This window comes from Anas acuta, chromosome 2 (genome assembly GCF_963932015.1).
Source record: "Anas acuta chromosome 2, bAnaAcu1.1, whole genome shotgun sequence".
Taxonomy (NCBI): Eukaryota; Metazoa; Chordata; class Aves; order Anseriformes; family Anatidae; genus Anas; species Anas acuta.
The window spans coordinates 14584443-14608463 of record NC_088980.1 but is presented as its reverse complement, the minus strand read 5'-3'; the positions used below and the strand labels follow the sequence as shown (position 1 = coordinate 14608463).

The following is a 24021-nucleotide window of genomic DNA, read 5'->3' as shown; positions in this document are numbered from 1 at the left end:
AAACTTCACAGCTCCTCTGTGATGTTTGGTTGGAGAAAACGGCACAACATTTTTCTATACATAAAAATGCAGTTCTCTGAGGGGAAAAAATTACCTTTCATTCAAAGAATGGGGAAAACAAAAACCACCACCACCACCACACATACATTTTGAAACATTCCCGGAATACAGCTGTGATTTCCATAATAGCTTCTTGTTCAAGTGATCATTAAATCTATTTAACATGTCAAATTCAGACTAATATCCAACCTGACTTCTTAAACTATTCAAATTCAATACTTCACATCTTCATAACCCTTCCTTATTATCTGTCTTGTACTATATTCTGTAGCTATGATACACAGTACCACCAGGTATCAGATACAATACTGTGTTTTTATTACTTCCCCTTATCAATACTCAAAGAAAGAAGCTCTCACCATATGGAAAGAAATCCTGAAATGCCCCATGATTACTAAGGTTTTCTTTAGAGAACCCAGTGAGTTTGAAAATTCTTTACTATATTGCTTTTGTGATTTTTTTAATCCTAGTAGAAGCTACAGCATTTTATTTGATGATATACGGAGAAGATTGAAGATATTAAAGGTTAATTTAGAAACTTAAGCAGTTTAAAAGCCATTTGTTTTTACAAATGTGTCACGGTCTCATCAAAAACACATGGTTTTTAAACTGTTCGACAATCCCAAATTAACAGCAGAGCACTACACTTGGAGAAAACACCAACTGGAGATAACTCAAGTCAGAGCTGCACTGCAGAGAGAACAAATTTAGCCTCGTGGAAGAAAGCAGCACCTGGTACTGATTTTTTGATTCAATAACTCTGGCTTTAAAACAATCACTTCCTTGATAGAGCTATGGGGATAATTGTGATAAGAATTCCTGGATGGCGAGAGCACCAGAAGGTGAGGAAGCAGACATTGCTAAAGCTTCTCCTCCGACTCTGACGCATGAGAAACCTTTCTTACTCAGCTGCCAACAGCTCAGCGCAAGCCTCAGTTTTAGCTTCTTTTAATATTATCTGACACCATAAAAGAAACGTCTGAGAAGCTGGCAATGCATTAAAAGTGGGAATGATGGTTATGAAATCTCCAGGGATTCATTCCCATTACTGCACTGAACGATGGACACCTAACACCTCACAGTGGTTCCAGTGAACGTTTCTGACTGAGGGAACACCACGGAAAGTTGACCTGACCCCAAGCTTGTTGGAGCTGGTGGAAAAAGTCCCAGTGACTTTAGCAAGCTTTGCCTCTAAAACTATAATATTTTATTATTAATGTGGCTGAATTTCTCTACATTTAGTAAGCAGGTACTTAAAGACAACTCCATCTGATCAAGCTCCAAACATCTGGTTTTTGAAGAACGCATCTTTCTCTGCCTCCTTTTTCTAATCTCTTGCTTCCTTGGTTCTTCATCACTTGAAAATGACTCTGTGTTTCCATATATAAAGCTGACTCACTGATAAATAAGGAGATAGAGAGATCCAAGAAAGAAAATGTTTCTAGTGGGCATATGTAGGAAAGAGTGCTGAAACCATAATCATTTTTGAAACTGGACTAACTACAAACTTACCTCTGCAACTCTTTGCCAAGCTACATGCAGAAATCCAGTTTCTTAAATGAAGGCACTCAGAAATATTAACAAATTAATTCTTAGAACATGCATTTGGGATTCAATAGATAAATACTTGTATCAAATCAGAAGTAAAATGAAATGCAAGCTTTTCAAGTTTAAAGTACTTGAAATTCACACGTTTATTTATACACTCACACCTTTAACTGTTTTGCTTAGTATTTGATTTTTTGAATACTCCAATTGAAAGATGCTAAGAAAAGACACATATTTGCAAGGGATGCAGGAAGTGGCTGGCCCGTGGTTACAAAACAGCTCAATGGCTTAGCCAGGAACCAGACAGACCTGACACAGGTGAGTGACTGCCTTGCAGCAGAGCACATGACGGTGTTTAGCAGTGAGCAGATGTCTCTGAACCATTCCCACAAAGACCCATTTGTTGTGTGAGGTGTAGAAAAAGCTTAGCAGGCCTTCAGATTACAAAAAAAATGTTTTTTCTCCAAGAAATGCCAACTGCTTTTCTCTTACTAGACACAGAAAACAAACAAAAAAAAATTGTACATTTGAAGACTTGGATTCTATCAATTTTATCTTAATTGGATAAGCCAATCTTTCCAACGCGTGGTTGTAGTCTCAAAAGTACCTTCTCATTGCTGCATTTCATCACTTTCCAACTGGTTTACAATTTCTCTAAGTCTGGCACCAGCACTGGTTACCCCAGCTTTAGTCTTCCTGCTTGCACCTACTTCAGTGAGCCCACAACAGCATTTGCCTTTGAAGGTGGAACATAATGCCCACATGCCCTGCAATAATGCCCAGATCCTTCTAGCTGTCCTATGCAGTTGCTGTGCACTAGTATTGGCTTGCAAATTACTTTTTTCTTTCTCATTGTAGTGACTATGCATATCTCACTGATTTCAAAAGAGTTTATAAATGTGTGTAGTGAAGGCTGAACTGAAACCTTGACACCCCAAGTACTTGAAACACCTTCTTAGCTTTTAATGCAATACTCTGTATTCCAGTTCAGATTTATTAAAATACTGAACAGTCCTCAGCCTAAGAGAGTCCTCAGGGACTACACTTGATATATCCTCCTAATTTGCCATTAAACTACTGAAAACTGCTGAGAGGGCACAGAGAGATGCACAAACTCAAAGGCAGGGAAGGTCACGAACTCTAATATATCAAGTAATTCACAGTGGCAGTCTGCATGCGTGCTCTTACCTGTGAGGAATAAACCTGTTCCCATCGCAGGGCGAGAGCACACATGCACACAGGTGACCTCAGAGCAACAGGCGTGCTGCTGGCTAAACAAAGAAGGGGAAGTGCAGCAAGTTATTTGCTCCTCTGCACTTTCAGCACGTCTTTACAGCCAGCTGTGCGCTCACTGCATAATATTCTCATCTAGACCACTTTTGCCATACTCTCCTTCTGAGAACAGAATATGAAACTGATGTCCAGAGTGCTACTAAAATACACTTGAGCAAATACACCACTGGAGAGCACCATTTCCAGCTAGCTCTTAGTAATTTCCTAGATTGCTCCGGCCAGCACTGCAGGAGATGCTCAGCATCCAGCCTGCAGGAGAACCACACCAGTAGCTGTGTCAGTTCCTTGAAAAACTGGAATCGTCCTTGTTGCAACCTGTGTTTGTTGCCACCAGCCCTGTCACTTTGCCCATATGAGAACACACTAACTTCATCTTCCTGATAGCTTCATCTTCCTGATAGCCTCCCTCTGGATGAAGCTACAGAAAGAGGATCTCCCATTGCCTTTATTCTCCTGTACTCTGAACTGGAAAATATCAGTCCTCTCAGCCTCCCCTAATGTATTTCCCAAATAATGTTTTATGTTAAAAATGCTCATTAACTGCAATACTGAAACATTCAGAGACTTGTAACGTATAATCACACCGAGACAAGAACTAAGACCACCCTTGGTTATTTGGTAGAGCTAAATAACTTAAAAGGAGCACTAGACAAAGAGATGGCCCTTTTCACAGTAACTCACGTAGCTGAAAAGGAATTTTATTTACAATATTTAAATGCAGTACTGTGAAACAAACAACTTGGTTCACAGGCAGTGCACCCGCTGCTGAACTGTCATTGCCTGACATCCTGTCTTATCTGCCAAATTGCTCATTAGGTTTGGCAATTTTCACCTGCGCCTCGAGTTTATATTTCAGCAGGGAATAAACATCAGTCTGCTTTAACAATCTTCTGCAGCGAGCTTCCAACCTCTTCTCAGAAAGCATGCAGGCACACACAAAAAAACGCCTTGTTTACTGTATGCTTACAGAAAAAAATGCAGCTCAAGGGATGAAATAGAACAACGGGAAGTTTAACTTAGGTTACAGAAAAACAATAAAAGGAGAAAGAGCTAGATGAGAAGCGTAAACCAACTGCTCGCCTTGATGAACTGCCTTTTCCCAACGCAAAAAAACACTGGGGGGTATGGGCCAGCATCATTGTTGTTTCCACCTTTAGATGGGAAGATTCAATTTGATACAACCCCCCACGTGCAAAGTCCAGGTTCTGTTTGTGCATGGGAAAAGAGGGAAGCCGGAGGAATATTACTTTTCCAGCTGGACCTGATCTAGCTAACCTTTCCCTGGCTGGGAGAGGAGCGGTGGCGTGATCTCTAAACAAACAAAAGGGCTGGCATGGCAACCAGAACAAAGAGACGAAAATCTCAGCAGGCCCCTGAGCCCCAGCCCCAGCCTCTTGGATCCTGCCTCTGCACGGGGACCCGGGGACCGCCGCCAGCCCCCCGGGTGCAGGTGAGCGGCAGCAGGACGGCACAAAGCCGGGCGGTCGTGCATGGGCTGCCGAGAGACAGAGCCCAGCCTGCGAGCAAAAAGCACCAGAGATGTAAAACAAAATGTCTAAAATGCTATAAACCAATTTCAGGCGGAATACTGTTTTTCATTTGTTAGAAGTAAAATATTCACCGCCAACCCTGCAATTAGCTAGAAAATTACAATAATTACAGCAATTTTGTATCCCATCTCCAATCCAATTAATAGATATATGACCTTGTCAACATGTAATAATCGGGATCTGCATCTACCACAAAACTGGATGGGTTTTATTTGCTGAATAGAACTTACACAGTAAGAAGATAATTATTTGAAATACTGAGAATACCATTTGTATGCTATGCTTCACTTCACAAATTATAAAGGAAATACAATAGGGATATTATTTCCATTTTCAATGTATATTTAAATGAAATTCTTGAAATAGTTGGGTTTAATATGGGATAATATTACTGGACTGGGATTCTAAGGCTGTGGCTTGGAACATTTACAAACAAAATATATCTAATTGTCAACATCAAGAAAAAAAAGCATTAGCTAGGTAAGAGAGCATCTCTGATTTGCAGTAACATTTATGACAAATTGTTTCACCCATTTTATTTTTGCATGATTTTATTAAAATGTCAAAAGAACTGTAATGCTTACCAACTCAGCGCATGGCTACAGACCTTTGTATTACTGGGTTTTAAAGCACTTTTTGGTCCTTTTAACAATCAGTGAACTGGCTAAGTATTACATGCATTCTCCAGAATGACACCAAAGATAAGTGAGCTGTCCAATATATCACTGAATTTCATCTGCACTATATGCATTTGATGTGCCAACATCAACATACTGAATAATACACCAGATAATCAAACTAAGGAAAAAATGTGTGTGTGTGTGTGTATCTGCTCTAAGCCAGCCTGAGTTGCAAACCCAGGAGGACAGCTCTTTGGCTTATGCATAGAAATGAGATGTGCATTTAGCAGTGGTATACTCTAACAACAGCAAAACTAAAGGGCCCCAAAATTCCAGGATTCTTTTTTATTATTATTATTTTATTCTCATCTGCCATTTATCCTTTCCCTCATTTAATTCTGTGTTACAGTGAAACATAGTCACAGCCTGAAATGATATACATTCAAGTCTATGTAAGCTAATTCTGAAATGTTCCCTTATTTTTTACAGAAAACACACTGGTACAAAATCCCTCAAACTTTAAATAGAGTTGTAACTTTTCCATTTGTGTTTTTACCTGATTACTTACACACACATTTTATCCATTAAAGGAACATCTACAGAAAAGTAATCTTTTGGGAATTACAAATCCTCGTTTAAAACATGATACTCACAGAATATTGAAGGACTGACCGATGCTAACTCCTGCTAAGAATTTTCTGGAATGGAGTCACTACTTCAAATCCTCAATGAAGGAGCTGACAGATACTACAAGAGGGGCATGTCACTTACTCTACTGTTGTCTTCTTTGCATGGAACTCTTAACATCAATGAAAATTACATTGTTGTGCCATATGGCCATTTTTCCTTCTTAGTAAGCTGAAATATTCAAAATCCTGCCTAAACAAGAATGGTGATACATAGTTCATACTTCATGATTTTGCAGCAAATTGTCCTCATTTTAAACTAAACAAACCAAAGGGATGTTCCTGGGTTTATTTTTTTAGAAGAGTATCTTTCTCCAACATAGTAAATACATGTATCACAAGGTGTTTTTACGGAAAGGTGACAAGCATAACCTAGCAACACTGACAGGTTCAATACAAAGTGCTCCTATCTGTAGTTTCTTTTTACCCTTTTCTTCATTTAATGGAATAAAACTGGCAAACTGCACATTACAGCATGCAGCAACTGCATTTGGAAATTTTGCTGTGATTTTCAGTGTTAGGACAATTTTAAACTGGCAGCACAGAGAGAGCTTATTGCTCCTAAAAGCAGCTTATAAATAATTTATTAAAACAGGCTTATTTGCTTACATACAACCGGCATTTATGCAGATTCTCTATTTTGATCAGCATTCGATAAGGACAGATAATGAATCACATTCCCAGCAGCATGAATGGGTAGCAGCGCTTGGCATCCTCGTAAATTAAGATGAAATACGTCAAGATGTGGAGATCATTTACTTACTTGCACGAAGGACTGAAGGGGTGACCTCAATTTCACTCGTAGCTTGGTAGGGCTGAAAGGCCGACGCTGTGTTGGTTCCAAGCTCACTGCCAAAAATCTCGGGGCTTTGCGTGCCTGTCGAGCTGGCGCTGGTGCCATCACCTCCGTGGTGGGGGTCTTGCTCATCAAACACAGCTACCAGCTGCAAATGACATTTAATTTACTGTTAGAAAGAAACCTTCAGCAACATCAAAGTGCCATTGTAGATGAGCATTTTATCATTCTTCCCATCAAATAGCAAGAAATGCCTATCAGCAATGACCCAAACCAATGCCTGGATCTCAACATCGGCCCAAGGAAAGGCAGCCATTAACTGGCTAGTGCCAAGGGTCAGCAGCTCTGACATGACACAAAACCCAACGCTGCAAGCCCTAGAGTGAATGGCACCAAGTCAGGAAAGGCAGAGTCACACAGGTCCAGCAAACCCCTTCATCTTGCCCAGCAATGCAGAGAATTACCTGAATGCCAACACCTGAGCACTGGAAGTTATCACCTGTCTTGATACCTCTACATGTAATCATTATTACAAAGTCAAATCATGAGTGATAATGCAAGTTAATGGAATAAAAATGTAAAGTAAGAAATGACATTAATACACATTGTAAGCTACAAGCAAAATACGCAGCCATCCTAAACTACAAATTTCTTTTCATCTATTAATCTGACACCTATTACAAGCTATTAATATGATTAGGTTGTGGGCTTCCCTTGCAAAATTTCATTATCCAAATTTCCAGAAATACTTCTGTTGTTTGCATTCAGATTCTCCACGAAAAGAATAAGAACCGAAGCCCAATTGGAAACTTAGCCAGGTCACTAATTTAATGAAGATTTACTAAACCTGTGTTCACCATCGTGAGAGAACTAGGGAAAACATCGTGATGTTTTTCAGTAAATGTGAGATACTTATTCCACTGTATATGAAGGCTTTTATTTGAAACAAATAATTTCTCCCGATTTATCTTTAGTGACCTACTGAAAAAGAAAAGGCCAGCTCTTATACACATTTAATTTTAGAACTTAATTTTCAAGATGGGTAGAAAAGTCCTATGGATAACAGCATTCTGCAGCCTATAAATTAATCTATAATGTAATATTTGAAAGGCATTTCCAAGAACACATTACATTCTTCTGTCCAAATTGGTAGGGTAAATGGAGCAAATCAGCTTAAACCTGCGCTGATCTCTGCAAATTGTTTATTTTGTTATAACAACACTTAAAGCTTCGTATAACCTAAAGGAATCATTTCAGGGGTCATTTTCTTTCTTCTTTTTTCCTTTTTTCTTTCAGGGAATTTGGCATCGCCTCATCCTACAGATTTTAACATTAGTGCCATTACTCTAATCTGACTTACAAAAACATTGGTTTAAAATAAATAAATATTAAAACTGCAACTGGAAGCCCAAGTGGAAATGGTTTGGGAATACAGCCTTTGAAGCTACTTTCAGGCATTAACGTTTTTTTAATGAGTAGTTTTGAAATTGCAGAGTAGCAATCTTCTGCCAGTAATTCCAGACCTAATGCAAATTTAGGCGCTGGCATGTGTGAAAGAGAAAGAGCAAACTGGTAACGGGTAAAAGTCAGCAATCTCTCTACAGGGTTATTTGGGAGGTAGGCAGCACAAGGAAAACCAGGCTGCAACAGCAGACACAGTGAGCATGTTTTTAACATACAATTTGCGATTTTATTTTTGAGAAATCTGTATACAAGATAACACCAGAAGAGATCTGTCAATACCTACAACATCAGTACCTCAACAGTAGGAGACAGGTTAATATTCTAACTTATTGAGAAATATCTGTGCTTACATAAACTGAAGCTTATTTCTCAAAAGCAACACACTTTACACTCATAGCACTTTGACTATCTGTTTTATAACAAGCTAATTACCAATCTCCAGCAACTGAAAATAAACTAATCCACAAGTGAAAATGTGCAAGGTATCAGAACAAAACACAAAGGATGCGTTTAAGAATTCCAGGGATGAACCATCAAATCTTCTACTGTACTAGGGCATGTATCAAGATAAATCCCCAAATTACATTCTGTTCCCTTGAGGCCAATGAAAAAATATCATGGTATGCTGCTGCAAGTATTTTATATATATTAACCACATCAAATTGTATGTGCATATCAATATATAAATATGTTTATGTGTGTGTTCATGTTCTACCATAAGTTGCCTCGAGCTTTTTGCCTATTCCAGCAGCCTACAACCTATGACTTCAGAACATCTAAAACTGAATGGTGCTCATCTCAAGCTCAGCTTTTGATCTTTTGTATTTGCACAGGTATTCGCCATTTTGACAGCATCAAATCTTCAAAAGGCTTCGGTTCCAATAAAAAGCCTACCAACTTGTAACATTTTTGCATAAAGCCTGTAAAGATACACAAGCTGCATTGGCTTTCCTCAAGACTAATTAGATAATTCAACACAGGTTTGCTGCAGCTCAGCTACACTAGTTAGTGTGTTGGTTGTAAAACAGTTTTACAAGGTATACTTATCCCTAATGATGAGTCTTGAGGACTGGAAGACTTAAAATAAATGACAGCGTTGGATTTCCAGAGCTGGGGATGCCACACTTTGGATGACGGTGAGGTTACAGGAAACAAGGGCAGACAGAATATCTCCCACCCTGCCCTTACATTGAGCACTGATTTCTGCTTTCTCCAGCACATTTTGCTTTTCCTCAAAGGAAATTCTTCAAGGAGCAATGTAAGGAATTATCACGGCTGTGCCTCTGGAAGCCTAGAAATGCAGGACACAAGCAACAGGCCAGATCCTGCTGCAGACTGGCCCCCAACTCAAAGCCCACGACAACCGTGGCATGCATTTATGTAGCACAGCCACAGAAAGTGCCACGTGAAGAAGCGTGAGACGTGCTGTGTGCTCCATGTCCTGCGCATTTCTGTCCCAAATGTCCTACATACAACCAGCGAGGTGATCTTACCACTAACCACACCTCCACTGTCATTTCTGCAGCAATGAGACACAAAACACATACATAGAAATTCTGTGATTCTGTGATTAAAAGATGCCGTGAGGGGCTACTTGGACAGAAGCCAGACCAGGAGCTCACTGCACCCACCAGGAACCTTGTGCACGGGAATCTGCAGCAGTAACAGCTGCTTCATGCCAGGGATGGTGTTAATTTGGCCAAGCACGTAACACAGATTACTAGACCAGCTGCTTGCAGCCTTAAAGTCAATGGTAAACCTATCGTAATTTGATAGGTTTTAAATACCAAGTTTACAAAGAGCACAGAAAACAAAGACGACTGTCTTGCCTGAAAACAACAGCACCTGCAGGGAGACAGCTTTGACTCCACGTTGACTCTTTTTCTTTTCTCTCTCCTTTTCTCTTTTTTTAACTGAAGTTACCATAGTCACGCCCAGTATCCATTTTCAAATACAATGGACGGCGTACTGCTTTCCAGAATTATTCTGCAATGATTACACTCAATGCATGACACCGGGTGTGCCTCCTGTTCTCCATCTTTCAATCTTAGATCTCATCATTCGCAGTGACCCGCAGAGCCCACCGTACCAGCCACTCTTACACTGGAAATCGGCAGACAGGATGAAGAAGCCATAACAAAGCATGAAGAAAGCAGAAAACAGCTAAGCTGTTTAATATTAGTTCAGCTCTTTAACATATCTTCCACACAAATTTGGTGAAAATGGGAGCAATTTGGCTTGTCTGAATCCATTAGAAAAGTAAAAAAAAAAAGAAAAAAAAAAAGAAAAAAAAAAACACTGCCAAAGACCAAATATCATGGCAACAACAGTAATAAATAAATAATCATAGCACTAATAGTAATAACAAGATTTTAGGCCATTCCTCCCCAGCCCACGACTCCAAGGGGCCTGAACCTAATGCATCAAAGAAGTGGGACTGTGGTAACAGACTAGAGCAGGACACACGCTGCTTGCATTTTTCAATCACTTAACTAAAAATCTGGAACTAAGAAATAAAATTCAGTAACAACAAACCACTTTGTTATCCTGTAACAAATTTAATAAATTGTAGCCTTAATTTAGACTGACATGTTTACATTTCTAATTATGATAGCAATGGAAAAGAGGTTTCAATACATGTCCACGCTCTTCATGAATGTAAACTAGCATAGGAAGAAACGCCAGTTTGAACAGGCTATTTCATCCCCAGAGAAAGCATGTACGAGTTGTGTGTTTAAAAAAAAAATGTAAAAAAATGTATCAGATATTCAGTAACACTTTCAAATATAAAGACAGGAGCTTTGCTGAGATTTCAGCCTATGGAAATATTCATTTAATTTCTCCAACGTTTAGCTCCAGACTTATTTCAACTCTCTCTGAAATGGAGACCATTATGAGTTTTTCTATTGCTTTGTTCCGGCCATATCATGTTAGCCAGGTTATATGTACTCAAATAAACAAAAAGCAGGAAGAAAGATTTCTTTTCATATTGATGCAGCAGCAGCAGTCTGCATTCCAACATTCATTATTACAATTTCCTTTGATTCTAAGGCAATTAAAAATTAGTAAACACATATGCAGGCTTAATTAATAGACTAGATTAAGTACTTAAATGTTAATTAACTGGATTTTTTTAAAAATCACACCAGCAATGGTTGTTTACATTCTGATTAAATACTCATACCATATAAAACAATTCATCGCTATCACACGGTGCAATTAGGTCATCCTGCTCTACCACGGAACCAGAAATCCTCCACTTCACAAAATCCATAAAGCTAGGCACTTTTGCTGTATCTTTTCCCTATGACGTGTAAGACTGTCAAAAAGATCACTTGAATTTTACTTATTCCTAAGTGTCTCTCTAAAACTTTTGTAATATACTGACAACTCTGTTGCTGTATCATGGGTAGGTATCAGTGCCTGTGAAGATTTCGGACTGATTTCAGCATCAGTTGGGATGACAGCTCCATTCTCACACCAGAAAGATGGCAACCGTTGCTCTGGTTTCATATCCTCTGCACAATCCTGTCCACTCTTTCTAACATGAAGCAAAAGATAAGTCCCTTATCTTTCTGAATCATTAAGAGCTATTTTAAATATGTTTTCTCCTCACCGGAAGGATGCTTATCAGATAATTTCACAGAACGACATTCCCAATTTGTTCTACTATTCAGAGGCCCATTGCTCTGCAGTTGATCTGTAGAGGAACCAGACGTGTCTCAGTGCCTCGGGCTGCACTGCAGGCTTCCCCTGCTGGCCCACACAACGATATCCAGATGTGGCCATACACAGCTCACTGTGTGAGCTTACAGCTTACTTACAGCTGCTGTGCTCTCCTCAAGTGCATGTGCACATCTTCTCCTACAGGATGGCCCTTCAAAAACTGCCTTTCTCACAAGTGATTGTTTCTGCTTCCAGCAGAGAGCAGTAGAGGTGCTCACCTCCAAGGCAGCCCAGAGGACTGGCGCAGCTCCATGCTCACCTCCGGACAGGTGCTGACACGGGCAAAGATGCTGGTTCTTGCTTCATGCTTAGCACCAAGAAGATCTCAGTTCTAATAACCGAACTAAATAACTTTCATTGGAAATTTTGGATCTCGAAGAGAGAGATTTTGAAGGTCCAAATGAAATTCTACAATCTAACTTCCAATATATCTCTTGCTAAAACAGTTCCTTCAATTTCCTGAAAATTGATGCCAGAGGGTTATGCCGAGCCCTGTCCAGCAGTCCCCAAGAAGAGGTCTCTTTCGCACACGCTTTTAGACAGACATTCAACCTGCTGATGTGGGAACATTGCCACATACTTTCAGACATACTGTATGTAGAAATTGGACATGGAGAAGGCTGACAGAAAATATAACCAATAGCATCACTGGCAACCTGTCCTCCTCGGCCTAAAGCTTCTCCAGAAGTTATGCACTCAAGCAAAGCCGTACCACACAACTAACCACACACTTCCTTTGCAATGAGCACAGCTGAAGAACATTCAAGAGACCACCAACAAATGTCTAGAAAAAACTCTGCAGAATTGGCAATAGCCGTGCGTAACCCAAAGCAGTCAGCATGGGCTGCTGCTCAGTCCTGCAGTGCTATGGTGCAAACCCAAGTACTCGCTTGCTGCTCTTGCCCAGCAGGAAATCAAATTTCAGCTCAGGCTCCAAAGTGTCCTGAAATACAAGTTGCTGCACATGTGAAGGAACAGATAAGAGTGCAAAACCACAAATTTGGGAAAATAATTAACAAGGTAGTAGCTAATTATTATTAAGATGCCAAATAATCTAAATATGAAATCAGTTTGTAGGCTTTCTGATGGCTGAACTGACTTTAATGACACCATGGCATATCTAAGTATTTGTAATTCCTTCAGCTTCATTTTTCTACATGGTTTATTAAAAAGCCATTTAAACATAACTACCGTACTAACAAACTGATAAGAGGAAATAGGGAAAAAAAGGAACATGTAAACAAATAAGGCACTGCTACCCACATACATAAAATAGGATGGATTAGAAAAAATATCATCTAAGAGGCATCCTGTGTTATACCTCCAGCCTGAGACCTGCATCCCCTCAACACAGACCAAGAGATCACCCAACACTTCAACAGAAGAAAAAAGGCAAGCACAGTTTAAATTTTAGATGAGCTAACACAAAACATAAGCCTTTGTAATTTCAAGAAAGTCTTTACCCGTCCTAATCAAGTTCAGTCAGAAGTCAGAACTGGCTTTCAATAACAACTTTGCACAGTAGTTTAGCTAGAAGGGAGCAAAACAACTGATATTCCTCTAATAGCTTTATTGCATTATTGCTTTTGAAAAAAATATTAAGACCATTTCAAGGGTCACATTCTACTATCAAATTAACACTTTGTATTAGATCTTATGTGACTTATACAGAAGTGTAAGCTCATGTAGAATAATCATAACTGGAAGGGACCTCTGCAGGTCACCTAGTCCAAACCCCAACTCCAATTAGGGTCAGCATGAGGAGGTTGTTTGGGCCCACATCCAGTCAAGTTTTGAATAACAGTAAAGAGAAAGATTCCATAACCTCTTAAGGCAACCTTTCCCAGTATTTGACCACACCTGCTTTTAAGATTTGTGTTCCTTGCACTGCACTGAGTTGTCTTCTGTTGCAATTCGTGTCTGCTGCCTCTTGCACTGCTCCTGCACGCCTCTGGGAGAAGTCTGGCTGCCTCTTCTCTGTACCTGACAGAGGAGTTACACAGACAATGCTGTGTGCACAGCAAACAGCACCCCTGGAGGCCTCCCTTCCTAAGGCTGAACCCCAGTCTCAGCCCCCATTCCCGTGTGATGTCTCCCAGTCCCCTAAATCATCCTGGTGGCCCCTGGCTGGGCCAGCATAGAAATGTCTTTCTTGTACTGGGGAAGCCAAAACACTGCAGAAGCAGAGGGAAGTAGCTACTTCCCTCAACCTGCTGGCCATATGCTTGCTGATATAGCCCAGGATGGAGCTGGTCTTCATCACAAGGCTGTCCACTGGGTCTGTTCCTATGCAGCCGGTAGGCCCCCAGCCTATACTGCTCTATGGGGTTTTTCCAGCCCAGGTGCAGGACTCCACATTTGCCTTTGCTGAATACATTCTGCCCCCTCAAAAGCCCCTGATATAAAACTGCTGGAAAACATATCACAGATCTAATTGAAAGTCATTCTCTACTCTGCTGACTAAGCAAACACCCTTCCCTTTCGAAGCTCAACATAACATTCCAAGTTAAATCAGATTTGCAAGATCAGAACGCATCTATTAATTCAAAGAACACTTTAATTTTACAGATAGTTTAAGAATCTGCTGCTTTCATAATTCTTTAAATCTAAGAAATGATTCTGAAGTAAATATACAAGCTTTTTATTAAAACATTGCTTTTGATTATTCATTGCCTACAGCACTTTGATCTGAGAAATTCTAGGAGCAATATTAAATTGCAATCTAATCTTCTCCCAGTAGGAATTAAATACAGTTTTAGTTACTATACTGTAATTTACTAGACTATTTTTAAAATATATTAGTTTAAGATGACATATTTTTAAAAGACTTTTCCTCCCTCCTCTCCTGTACTGCTGAGCAACAGACTGAAAGCAAGCATGACTGTGGCACCCTGGAAAGCACAGCGTGTCTGTTCCAACTGAACTGCTCTCTGCTCGACCTCCGTGCTGGGGTTTAGACCAAGAAACAAGACAATAACTGGGCAGTGTTAGAAGCATTACGGCGACAATTAGAGGTAGATGCCACTGAGCTTCCTGACAAGTTGGCTGGATGTGCCTTGAATACACCAGATATACCATGATGTGCTCAATGAGCACCAAGCCCCCAGCCCTGGTGTGTGGCCTGCCAGACAAGCACATACAGAGCATGCACAAACTCAGTCCTCTGCAAGGTCCTTCTGGCCTGCTTACCCAGCCAAACTACTGCATGGGCACAGCAAGCCCAGCACCACAGTTCTAGTAGCCCTACAATCCACCAGCCCTGTCCCAAATGGCCAGAAGGCATTCAACGCAAAAAGAAATGCCAGAAGCAGTGTGTGTCATGAAGCACACTGGGAGATGATGATGTATGCAGGTATCCAGGGTGTTTTTTCATTAGCTGTGAAGTGAATGCTCCAGTTCATGACTTTAGCTCATGCTCCTGAGAGCTGTGCTTCTGCTGTTCTCTTTCGCCACGCTAAGGAAGGCTCCCACCAGTATGAAGTGGCGACCAGCCCAACCTTCTCCAGGGAACGCTGATCCCCACCAGTATCAGCTGTCCTGGCGAAAGAGCAGGCAATGCCATCGATGCACTGACCTCTAGGATGGGTGCAGCCACACGAAAGCGAAAGGGCAGAAACCCTACAGGTGCATCACGTTGCAAAAGCAAGTGATCCGGGTGAGATTTTGGGGAAAGAAATTCCTGAGCCTGTAACTAAGCACAAAGCTACTGCTAAAATGGGAGTGGAAGAATAGATAAAAATATTTTAATTTCTTTTAAACAACCTTTATTTTTTCTCTGATGATTCTCAGCAAAAATGAAGATATTACTATTGGACAGAAGTTGGTTTTCTTCGGTTGCTGCAGTCCCTCCACACAGCAGACACCAAACTGGTTAAAACAATGCTCAGCTGGGATGTGAGAACAGCTGGGGAAACTGCCCTAAATTAGAAAGTTTTTCAATCATGTTTTTTGTTGTTTTTGTTTTATCATAGGGCTTTTATACTGGATTGTTTCTTCACCGGCCCGTCCCTTGAAAGCAAATAGAATATGGTGCTATCCTGTTATTTTCTCAAATCTTCAATTTATACAAAAAGGATTTCTTCCAAAATCCCTTTGTACAAACAGACCTCTTACGCTAGGCTAAGGACATACTCTGCAAAACTACCACAGTATATGATTCACCATCGTATCTCTTTAGCTCATTTTGAAAAGAAATAGGAAAAAAAATCTATTCTGCTTTTAAAGAGGAGTGCAAAGAAAACATGGTATCAGAAGAGAGTGCATTATGCATGGAAAGCAGCAGGTACACATCTGAACACTTGAATAAGCCAATTTCATCTCCTCCATTTTTGCTCCCTCAGCACTAATTTATGCGAACTACACTCAGGACAATGTTCTTAATATTACTTTGGAAGCAATTTTACATTTTATTATAGTGCACTATAAAATTCTGCCTCCTCTTTTAAGAGGACAGAGCTCGGAAAGATACCCAGACTGTTCCCCATTCAGCTGAGCCTGTGAGGATGGGATGACTCCGCAGGTCAGCAGACTTCCAAGTCAACAGTGTGGGCCACGGAGGAGTTTTGTGTTTTATTTCTGACACAGAGGTCAGCAGTTAAACAGTGACGCTATGCAGTAAGTAATCCAGACACTGGGGTTATTAGAGGGGCTGGTGTCGCACAGCAAGATATATTGCTGAAATAAAGATGTATTAAATCTTAACGGTTGTCTCATCTGTCATTGGGAGCTGCAGCCCTTGAGTACCAAGGAAAAAATGGCTTCAGAAACCTCCAAAAATACCAAAGGCTTTCAATTTCTCAACATTTCTTCAATGTTATGGGATCAAAACAGCAGCACTGAAAAATCTAAGATTTTAATTTCAGCTGAGGTACAAAAAGGTATCTAGTTAGTTAAGGCACAGTCAAATCTTTGCAAGCTTATTAAACTTCAAGAAAATACATTTTGTAAAATACAGCTCTTAATTTTTATAGTATGTGCTGTTCAGTGTAATTTGCATGCAAAAGCCAGGAGAATGTGATTAAAAATACCCATCTAGAGACACAGATGAAAAACTTCAAACATTTTCTGATTCCCTTCTGTTCCACTCATTATTTCAATACCTCACTACAACAAAGGAATAGATAACACTTGTCCTTGACATTAGCCTAAATTATCTTCAGTGTGCAATACAATACCTATTAAATAAGGCTTATTTTAAATCAACGTCAAGGTCTGTTCAAAAGGTAAAACTCTACGTACCCTTTACTTTTTGTATAACACTTCCTTTTTTCCCCCCAGAAACTTTTCAGAGGCCTTAAGAAAAACAAGAGTGGAATGTTTTTTTTAGCTAACTTCATTATCTAGTATTTCTTAAATGTCAAAGAAAGAGACATTTATTTCTGGCATTTTAAAATAACAATAACGATATTCTTTATTTTATGCATAATGGCAAAAATAATCAGCGCATTAGTCAATAACGCTTGTCTCCCTTTCTTTAAGTAAGGTTCTAAAAAAATCTTTGATGCAAATGACTGATTGTTCCCCCATGACTAACATTTTATATTATTTTTAAATATAACGACAGTGAAAGCAATGTAACAACCTGAAGCCCACTAGGGCCACCCTTACAAATCAGCGTGCAATGCTCTGCCAGCAGCTATGTGCACTGCCAGAGAGGGGCTGATGGTACGCAATGGGCAAGAGGCAGACAAAGAGCTCTGCTCTTAAGCAGAAGACACCAATTAGATTACATTTGATAGTGTAGTAAGGGAGAGGATCCCTGAACCGTTGTCCTACAGTTCTTACTAAATGCCTCTCAGCTTTCTACAACTGCCAGGATTATAATAATGTCTGTACGAAGAAAAAATATCCTGGTGCATCCCCGTCCAGAAGTATATCCACCCACCATACACTGTAATTTGTAGGGACTGTGTTTGTTCCACACAAAACACCCACAAGTTAAACGATGCAGTACCTGATCCCCAGGGGCTTTCACTAAAACCTAGCCCCCCAATGCCAAAATCATTTTCAAAATGATCTGGGGCCAGATTTTGAACAATAATCAGCTCATTGCGTTGCGGAAAGGCACCTCACTTACTTACACCCTGTAAAATCATTAGGAATTAGATTCCAAGATATTTTTGAAAGTCTGCTTTTAAAGGCTGCCTGGTGGCTTTTCAAACCTGACCTCTAAATGCTTATGAAAACAAACACGAACAGAAATAAATGCAGCAAGAAGAAATGAAGATAAACATCTGAAGACCTCAGAAGAAACCTAGCCAGTTAATACCATCACATCCAGTATCAAAACACAACTGCTGGAAGCCAAGTGCTTTTGTCTAAGTGAAACACAGGAGTGAATAGTAAAGGAGATCCCCAACTTTACTCTAACGACACTTTGCATCAGTCTGTGATTCTTGATTACTTGGCACAGAACATTCCACCGCCTTACAGTGCTCTGTTTATGTAGAGATGCATTGTAACCAAATAGAAACACAAGCAGTGACTTTGGCTGGGATGTTACTCCTAAATCATTTAGTGTGAAATCTTCAAAGACTCCAGATTCAATTTTCAGAAGTCATTTTGGAAATTCATTCCCTAAACCAACACAGAAACTGGAACTGAAGCACCTATATCACCTACATGAACCTGAAAAACATTTTTAAAAAGAAATACCCAAGATAAATTACATTTGTATGTACAATTATTTCAAGCTACCCAACTTGGGAACACTGTACCGTTATTACACTTTAGCTTGATTCACCCCATACAGATGAATGCATTTTCCAACACATGATACAACTAAGTTACCCAAACCGTGGAAGGAGATACAAGCATTGCCAAAACCCATCCGTGTCAACCTGCATATAAAGACTTCACTGAAAACTTCGAAAAAGATCTCTTCCATTTGTTAGCTGTCCTAATTCTTCCCTGTCTCCTGTGTGCTGGTCTAGTCCCTCTGTTTCTCTGCTTTTTCCTCCTAGAAAAATTAAGGTTATAAGAAGCTGGCACTCCATACCAGGGCATCAGGCCTGCCTCTGTTTGAAGTGCCTATATTATATTTCATAGTGAATTCAAATATTGTTGTAAGGTTATTAAAATCATTCATGATTTTATCTATGCCAAATGGATCATTACACTGTCAACACTTATCTTTATTATGCAAAAATATGCAGAACTTAACATCTTTTGTTGAGCTGGCAAAACAGTACATTCAGTAGTAACTGTATTTTTCATTAAATTTTGCACAAGGTTAAAGCGTGTGTGGAATCAGATTACCAAAGGTTCCATTCAGAAACATCACACAGAACAAGCAGTTTCGCTCGTGCAGTAGAAGATTATTTATCTTAAACCTACAAACACATTAATACTTCTGACCAGTGCTTACTGAATTAATGGTGTTCCAACTCATTGATAGTTCCCTTTAATTTTTACTATTATATGCTCAAAAAAAGCCCCTCTGAACTATACCTCCCATGCTCTTAGGGAATAATTCCCATGTATGAATATAGATATTCCCTTGTAGGGATAAATACAGTAATTGTTTAGATTTATGAACTGACAACTATACCTTTAGTTACTGAAAATAAAACCAGCTGTTGACAAGGGGAAAAAAAAATCTCAGAGAAAGAAGAATACAGGGAGCCAAAAGGCAGAGAGAAAAAAGAGGATGCCAATGGCTGGCCATATTGCAAAGGAATATTACAACAGTTTGAGATTTGATTTGGTCACTGTGGGATCTTCATTTCACCCAGAACTGCTGCGTTAGACAAGGAAGAATATGGTTTCTACAGAAACCATATCTTTCAGAACCCAATGTTTGCTTTCAAACACCCTTAAATATGAGGACCCAGCAAAAAGCAAAGTTACTTTTCTTGTTCAGTAGCTGGGAGAGGCTAAGTCCTTGAAAATCAGCACGTTTGGGAGGGCTTTGTTGCCGAATTTCATTTCTCAGCAAATTATACTGAAAAATACAATCAAAGGAGCACTCACTCTGCTTCTGTGCTTATAACAGAGATATTTTATTAAGTTTACGTCCTTCTGAGTAAGATTTGGTGATTTTCTGCTGATATGCAGCTATAAAAAAATACTATTTTGCTTTAAAATATTTCCAGCTTGAAAAGTATTTTAAGCACAGCATAGCCACAGCTGAAGGTACCTTGAGGATGCTTGTTTTGCCTTCCAAAGGATGAGTGAGCAAGGCCAACTCTGGCAGGATGGGGAGAAGAGCTGGGGGCAGAGGGAGGGAGAACATTAACCCCACAGAGACTTAGTGCCAAATATGCCAGCTGCCTGTGCATTCTCTCTTCTTTACACTGCCAAAACCCATTTTTTGTGTCTCACCCTACAGGTCCCTACCCTGTGCCTTCCCCCTGCCATGCCACTTCCTTCCTCCCACTCCTCAGCCTCGGGCTGGGTAGGGCAGAGCTCCCGTGGCATGCCCAGAGCTCCATCCGTGTTGCTTGACAAATCAAGGGCAGAGATCTCACTACACGTTTATGTGAAATTCAATGTTAGATTAAACAAACAAACAAAAAACCCTCACTATTTCTCTATGCCTTTTCACCTTGCTGATTTCTTTTTCTTTTTTATTTTTTATTTTTTTTGTGTTCGTTGTTTTTTAAGTGTTCTTCTGTGCACACTTCACAATTCTGTTTGATGAAATCTCTCCAAGACTCCCTTGAATCTCGCCTCTCACCTTCCACTCTTCTCTAAATGTCTTCTCATGGAAACAGGAGTGAATTCATCCTGGTCACCCCAAGCGTAAGCATCAGTTCTTGGGAAGCTCCAGCCATCTGGAAATAGATTTTCTGTCACACTGTCTCACTAAGCCTTCATTTAATTTTTAAGTCATCAAAAGAAGAAAAAAAAAAGCCATTATTTTCCTTGTGTTTCTCCTGCCAGGTTGAATCTATGTAATTGTGTGCACTTTTTAAAACACTTTTGGGGTGCAGTTTGCAGTCTGGCACTACACAAAGCAGACACATTGCACAAGGCTCGTGCAGGTTGCTCTGTAAATTATGCTGTCATAAGTGATTAACATTTAAAAGGACTAAACAGAGGAAGCAGATAATACCTCCAAGATCTGTTTTTAATTAAAACATCCCAGTAATTAATATTAAAAGGAAAAGACTGAAAATGAGAGACAGCATAGCTTGTGAACAGAACACTTGCTCATTAGGGGTCACCTTTTCCAGCATGAAATACCACTTTCAGATTACCTGCCTCACTGGAGACCACTCACTTATTAAAACAATTCTAACCACATAAATACAAAAAATACACATTTAATCAGAAATATTTATGCATTCACTATTTTTTCAAATGTCCTTGCTTGAAGATGGTCTTACCCCTCATCGAAAGCCAGCCTTATTTCCCAGTCTCTGTGCCTAATTGTTGTATCCCAAATGATTTCTCTACTTTCCAAAATAATTACCAAACATTATATCATCTCTGCTAAAACAGTAAAAGGGCATCAACATTCAACCCCATAAGTAGCTAAAATGAATAGCGCATACCAGGGAAGTCTAATGCATATAGCCTTTGCACATAAATCAAACCGTCTTACACATTCTGACAGCTCCATCTAGCCACAGCTACACAAAAGTAACTTTATCCCCAGCAGAGTGAATTAATTTACATTCAGCACATACCAGCAATTACGAAAACTCTTGTGGTCAAAAGTGTCATTTCCAGAATGCCTTTCCTATTGTTTAACTATTAGATTAATGTTTTCACAATCATATCTGTGCTTCAGGTTACTTGGGTTTCATAGAAACGTAGGATCAGAAAAAAGTCCTGTCTTTAAAGGTCCCAAAATTAGAGCATCTGGATAATGTCTGGAACAGATGCTGGGATCAGAACTTGGCAGGAATTCATGAGATAGGAACCTCAAATGTTCCTGTGGAGAACACAGAGCAGAATGGAGCACAACGTGAAAACCCAAAGCTTAAAATGACAGAGTGGGAGAAAGGAGACACGCAAGACGTGCGCATGGCTGACGGAACAGATGAGCAAGAGTAAGAGCAAACCAGTCAGCTGCCAGAAGCAGGGGGAAGGGAGGTGAAGGCTCCTCGTTGTGAAGCTCCAGCACGCCCAGTTTACAACCTGCAGCATATTGACCAGCCTCTGGCCAACTTGGAACCTACAGATGGTTTGCACAGATCGCACGGTCAGTGAGGAGGGTAAACAGCAAAAGATAGATCGTTTTTCTCAATTTTTTCCTTTTCCATCCATCACTGACAGCTCAAATGATCTGAAATTCCCCTTTTTGTATGTACTGGGGCATTGCATCCACTAGTAAAATAATATACATCTTTCGCTGGAAAACATTGGTGCTAACTACCTCCAGATATACATCTCTAAGTAATTTTTACTTATTATATAAATATATTCATATTATGTTCATTACATAAATATACTCATTATATAAACAATTTGAGGAAATGAGTTCTCATTTCATTCCACATTCTTCTTATTGTCCGAAAAGTGAAACACTGTTGACTTGGCTGGTGTAAATATCAGGCTCAGTAGAAGTGACAAGAGTACCAGAAACAAAGAATGGCTGTTAACACCCTCACAGTTCAGAAAACACTCTTCTATTAAAGCAGAAACCCCCAGGGAGGGGGGGTAGTGTCTCAGTTATGGTTTGCTCAGGCATAACTGACTGGATAAGTATGTCTAACTTCAGGCATACTTGCTTGAAAGCCTTGGCCTCCTCCTGGATCCTGTTAAGGGAGTTAAGTACTAGGTAGTGTGCCTCACTGCCATAGTATGCAGTTCCTTATGAGAAGTGACAATTGGCTGAAAAGGAAGCTTTTCAGTGTTTTCAGTTGTAGCTAATACAATTTACAGATCACTGATAAAGCATTTTCTCCTTAAGCTGATCTAAATCAAAATTTTAAATGCATGGTAGTTTACTTAGAGCATTTGAGGTTCAAATCCTACTCTAAGTCCCCTAAAACTCCAAATGATAAATCCTCGAGTTTCAGATTTGTAATAGTTCCATTTTCTGCATAATTCCAGAATAACTAATGCAGAAGAAAAGGCGATTACTCCTCAAAGGTGGACGTGTGCAACTGCCTAAAAATGCAAACAAGAAATGTAAATCTGCCAAGCTGCTTTTCTTCTACCAGGACACGCACGGGTGGTTAGCCCCAGCTAACGGTACCACATGGCCACAGGATTCAAAGCTCAGTCCAAAGAGGAATTTTACTAAATTCCCTCAGAAATCACACAGGAAAAACTGCAGCTCTCCCTGCCTGCCAGAGCAAAGGTTCCTTCTGTCTGGCAAAGGCAAGCGGCAGCTAACAAAAAGAGAAAAGCCAGTGAGGAGTCACTGCGCTGCCTCCCAGCCCAGGCTGGCACTGTCAGCGCTGGCTGCAATCCACCCAAGTTTCTTTTAAAACAAACCTCAGTAACAAAAATAAAAAATCCATATGCAGCGAAGGAAAAAAAAATGCTTAAAATGCTAAAGTTTTCCACAAACATATATCTAACATTAAGGACAAAAAAGCAGAAACTGTGCTTTGGGTGTTATGGTACAGATGTTTCTGAGGTGGGGGTGGTGGGGGTGAATGGCACTGAGGGGATTTTTGGAGGTTTGGGGCCCTGGACTATGCTATTGATTTTATCAGAAAGGGAAATACCTCCTGGACTGTTTCAGCCATATTCATGTGAAATGGTGAAACATGAAGAAAGGAGAAAAATAAAATCATTTCTAGAGGGGAAAGAGAAGTTACACTATAATGGAGAATGATTTTTAAAAGTTATCATGCCTGGCATTTCTAATTTGGCAGCAACAGCTTGGTATTGTTTGAGTTTTCTGTTGCCTCAACTGCTTGTTGATGGCGTCCTCCATACTGCTCAGAGATGAGTCAAAAATAAACGTGTGCATGTAAGGAAAGCAGAATGTGTATAAACACAGGTCATAGCTCCATGCACTAGTAAGTGCACTGGTAATGATCTTTTTCCCAGGAAACCTGTATGTTGATGGCATTAAGGGGCAACAAAGGGCCACAGGAGGTGGCAGCATGGGGCAGTCATGCCAAGGTGAGGAGCAGGCTGACAGAAAAGGCACCACACGAGCACAAGGCCACAGGGCTGGCCTGGAAGGCCTGGCAGGCCCGGGCAGCCATGCCAGTGCTGGCATTAAAGCCTTCACTGACTCCTGTTGACACCCACTGCCAGCAAACATCTCAGAGCCAGCAATTACAAAGCAGATCCCCCCCTTCACAGTGGGATTCACCAGTCATTAATTTCTAGATGAAATTTGGGGAATGACTTGTGCTGAAGACCAA

At 40.1% G+C, this 24021-nt stretch overlaps 1 protein-coding gene across 24 annotated transcripts in view; it reads right to left on the bottom strand.

Annotated features, from left to right (window-relative positions):
- Window positions 1-24021, bottom strand: part of PARD3 (par-3 family cell polarity regulator) — a 444438-nt gene that overhangs the window by 289432 nt on the left and 130985 nt on the right. For all 24 annotated transcript variants that reach the window (XM_068673555.1, XM_068673556.1, XM_068673553.1 and 21 more), the window contains exon 3: window positions 6521-6701. In XM_068673555.1, coding sequence (XP_068529656.1) covers window positions 6521-6701 — 181 coding nt within the window. The remainder of the gene's footprint in view (window positions 1-6520; window positions 6702-24021) is intronic.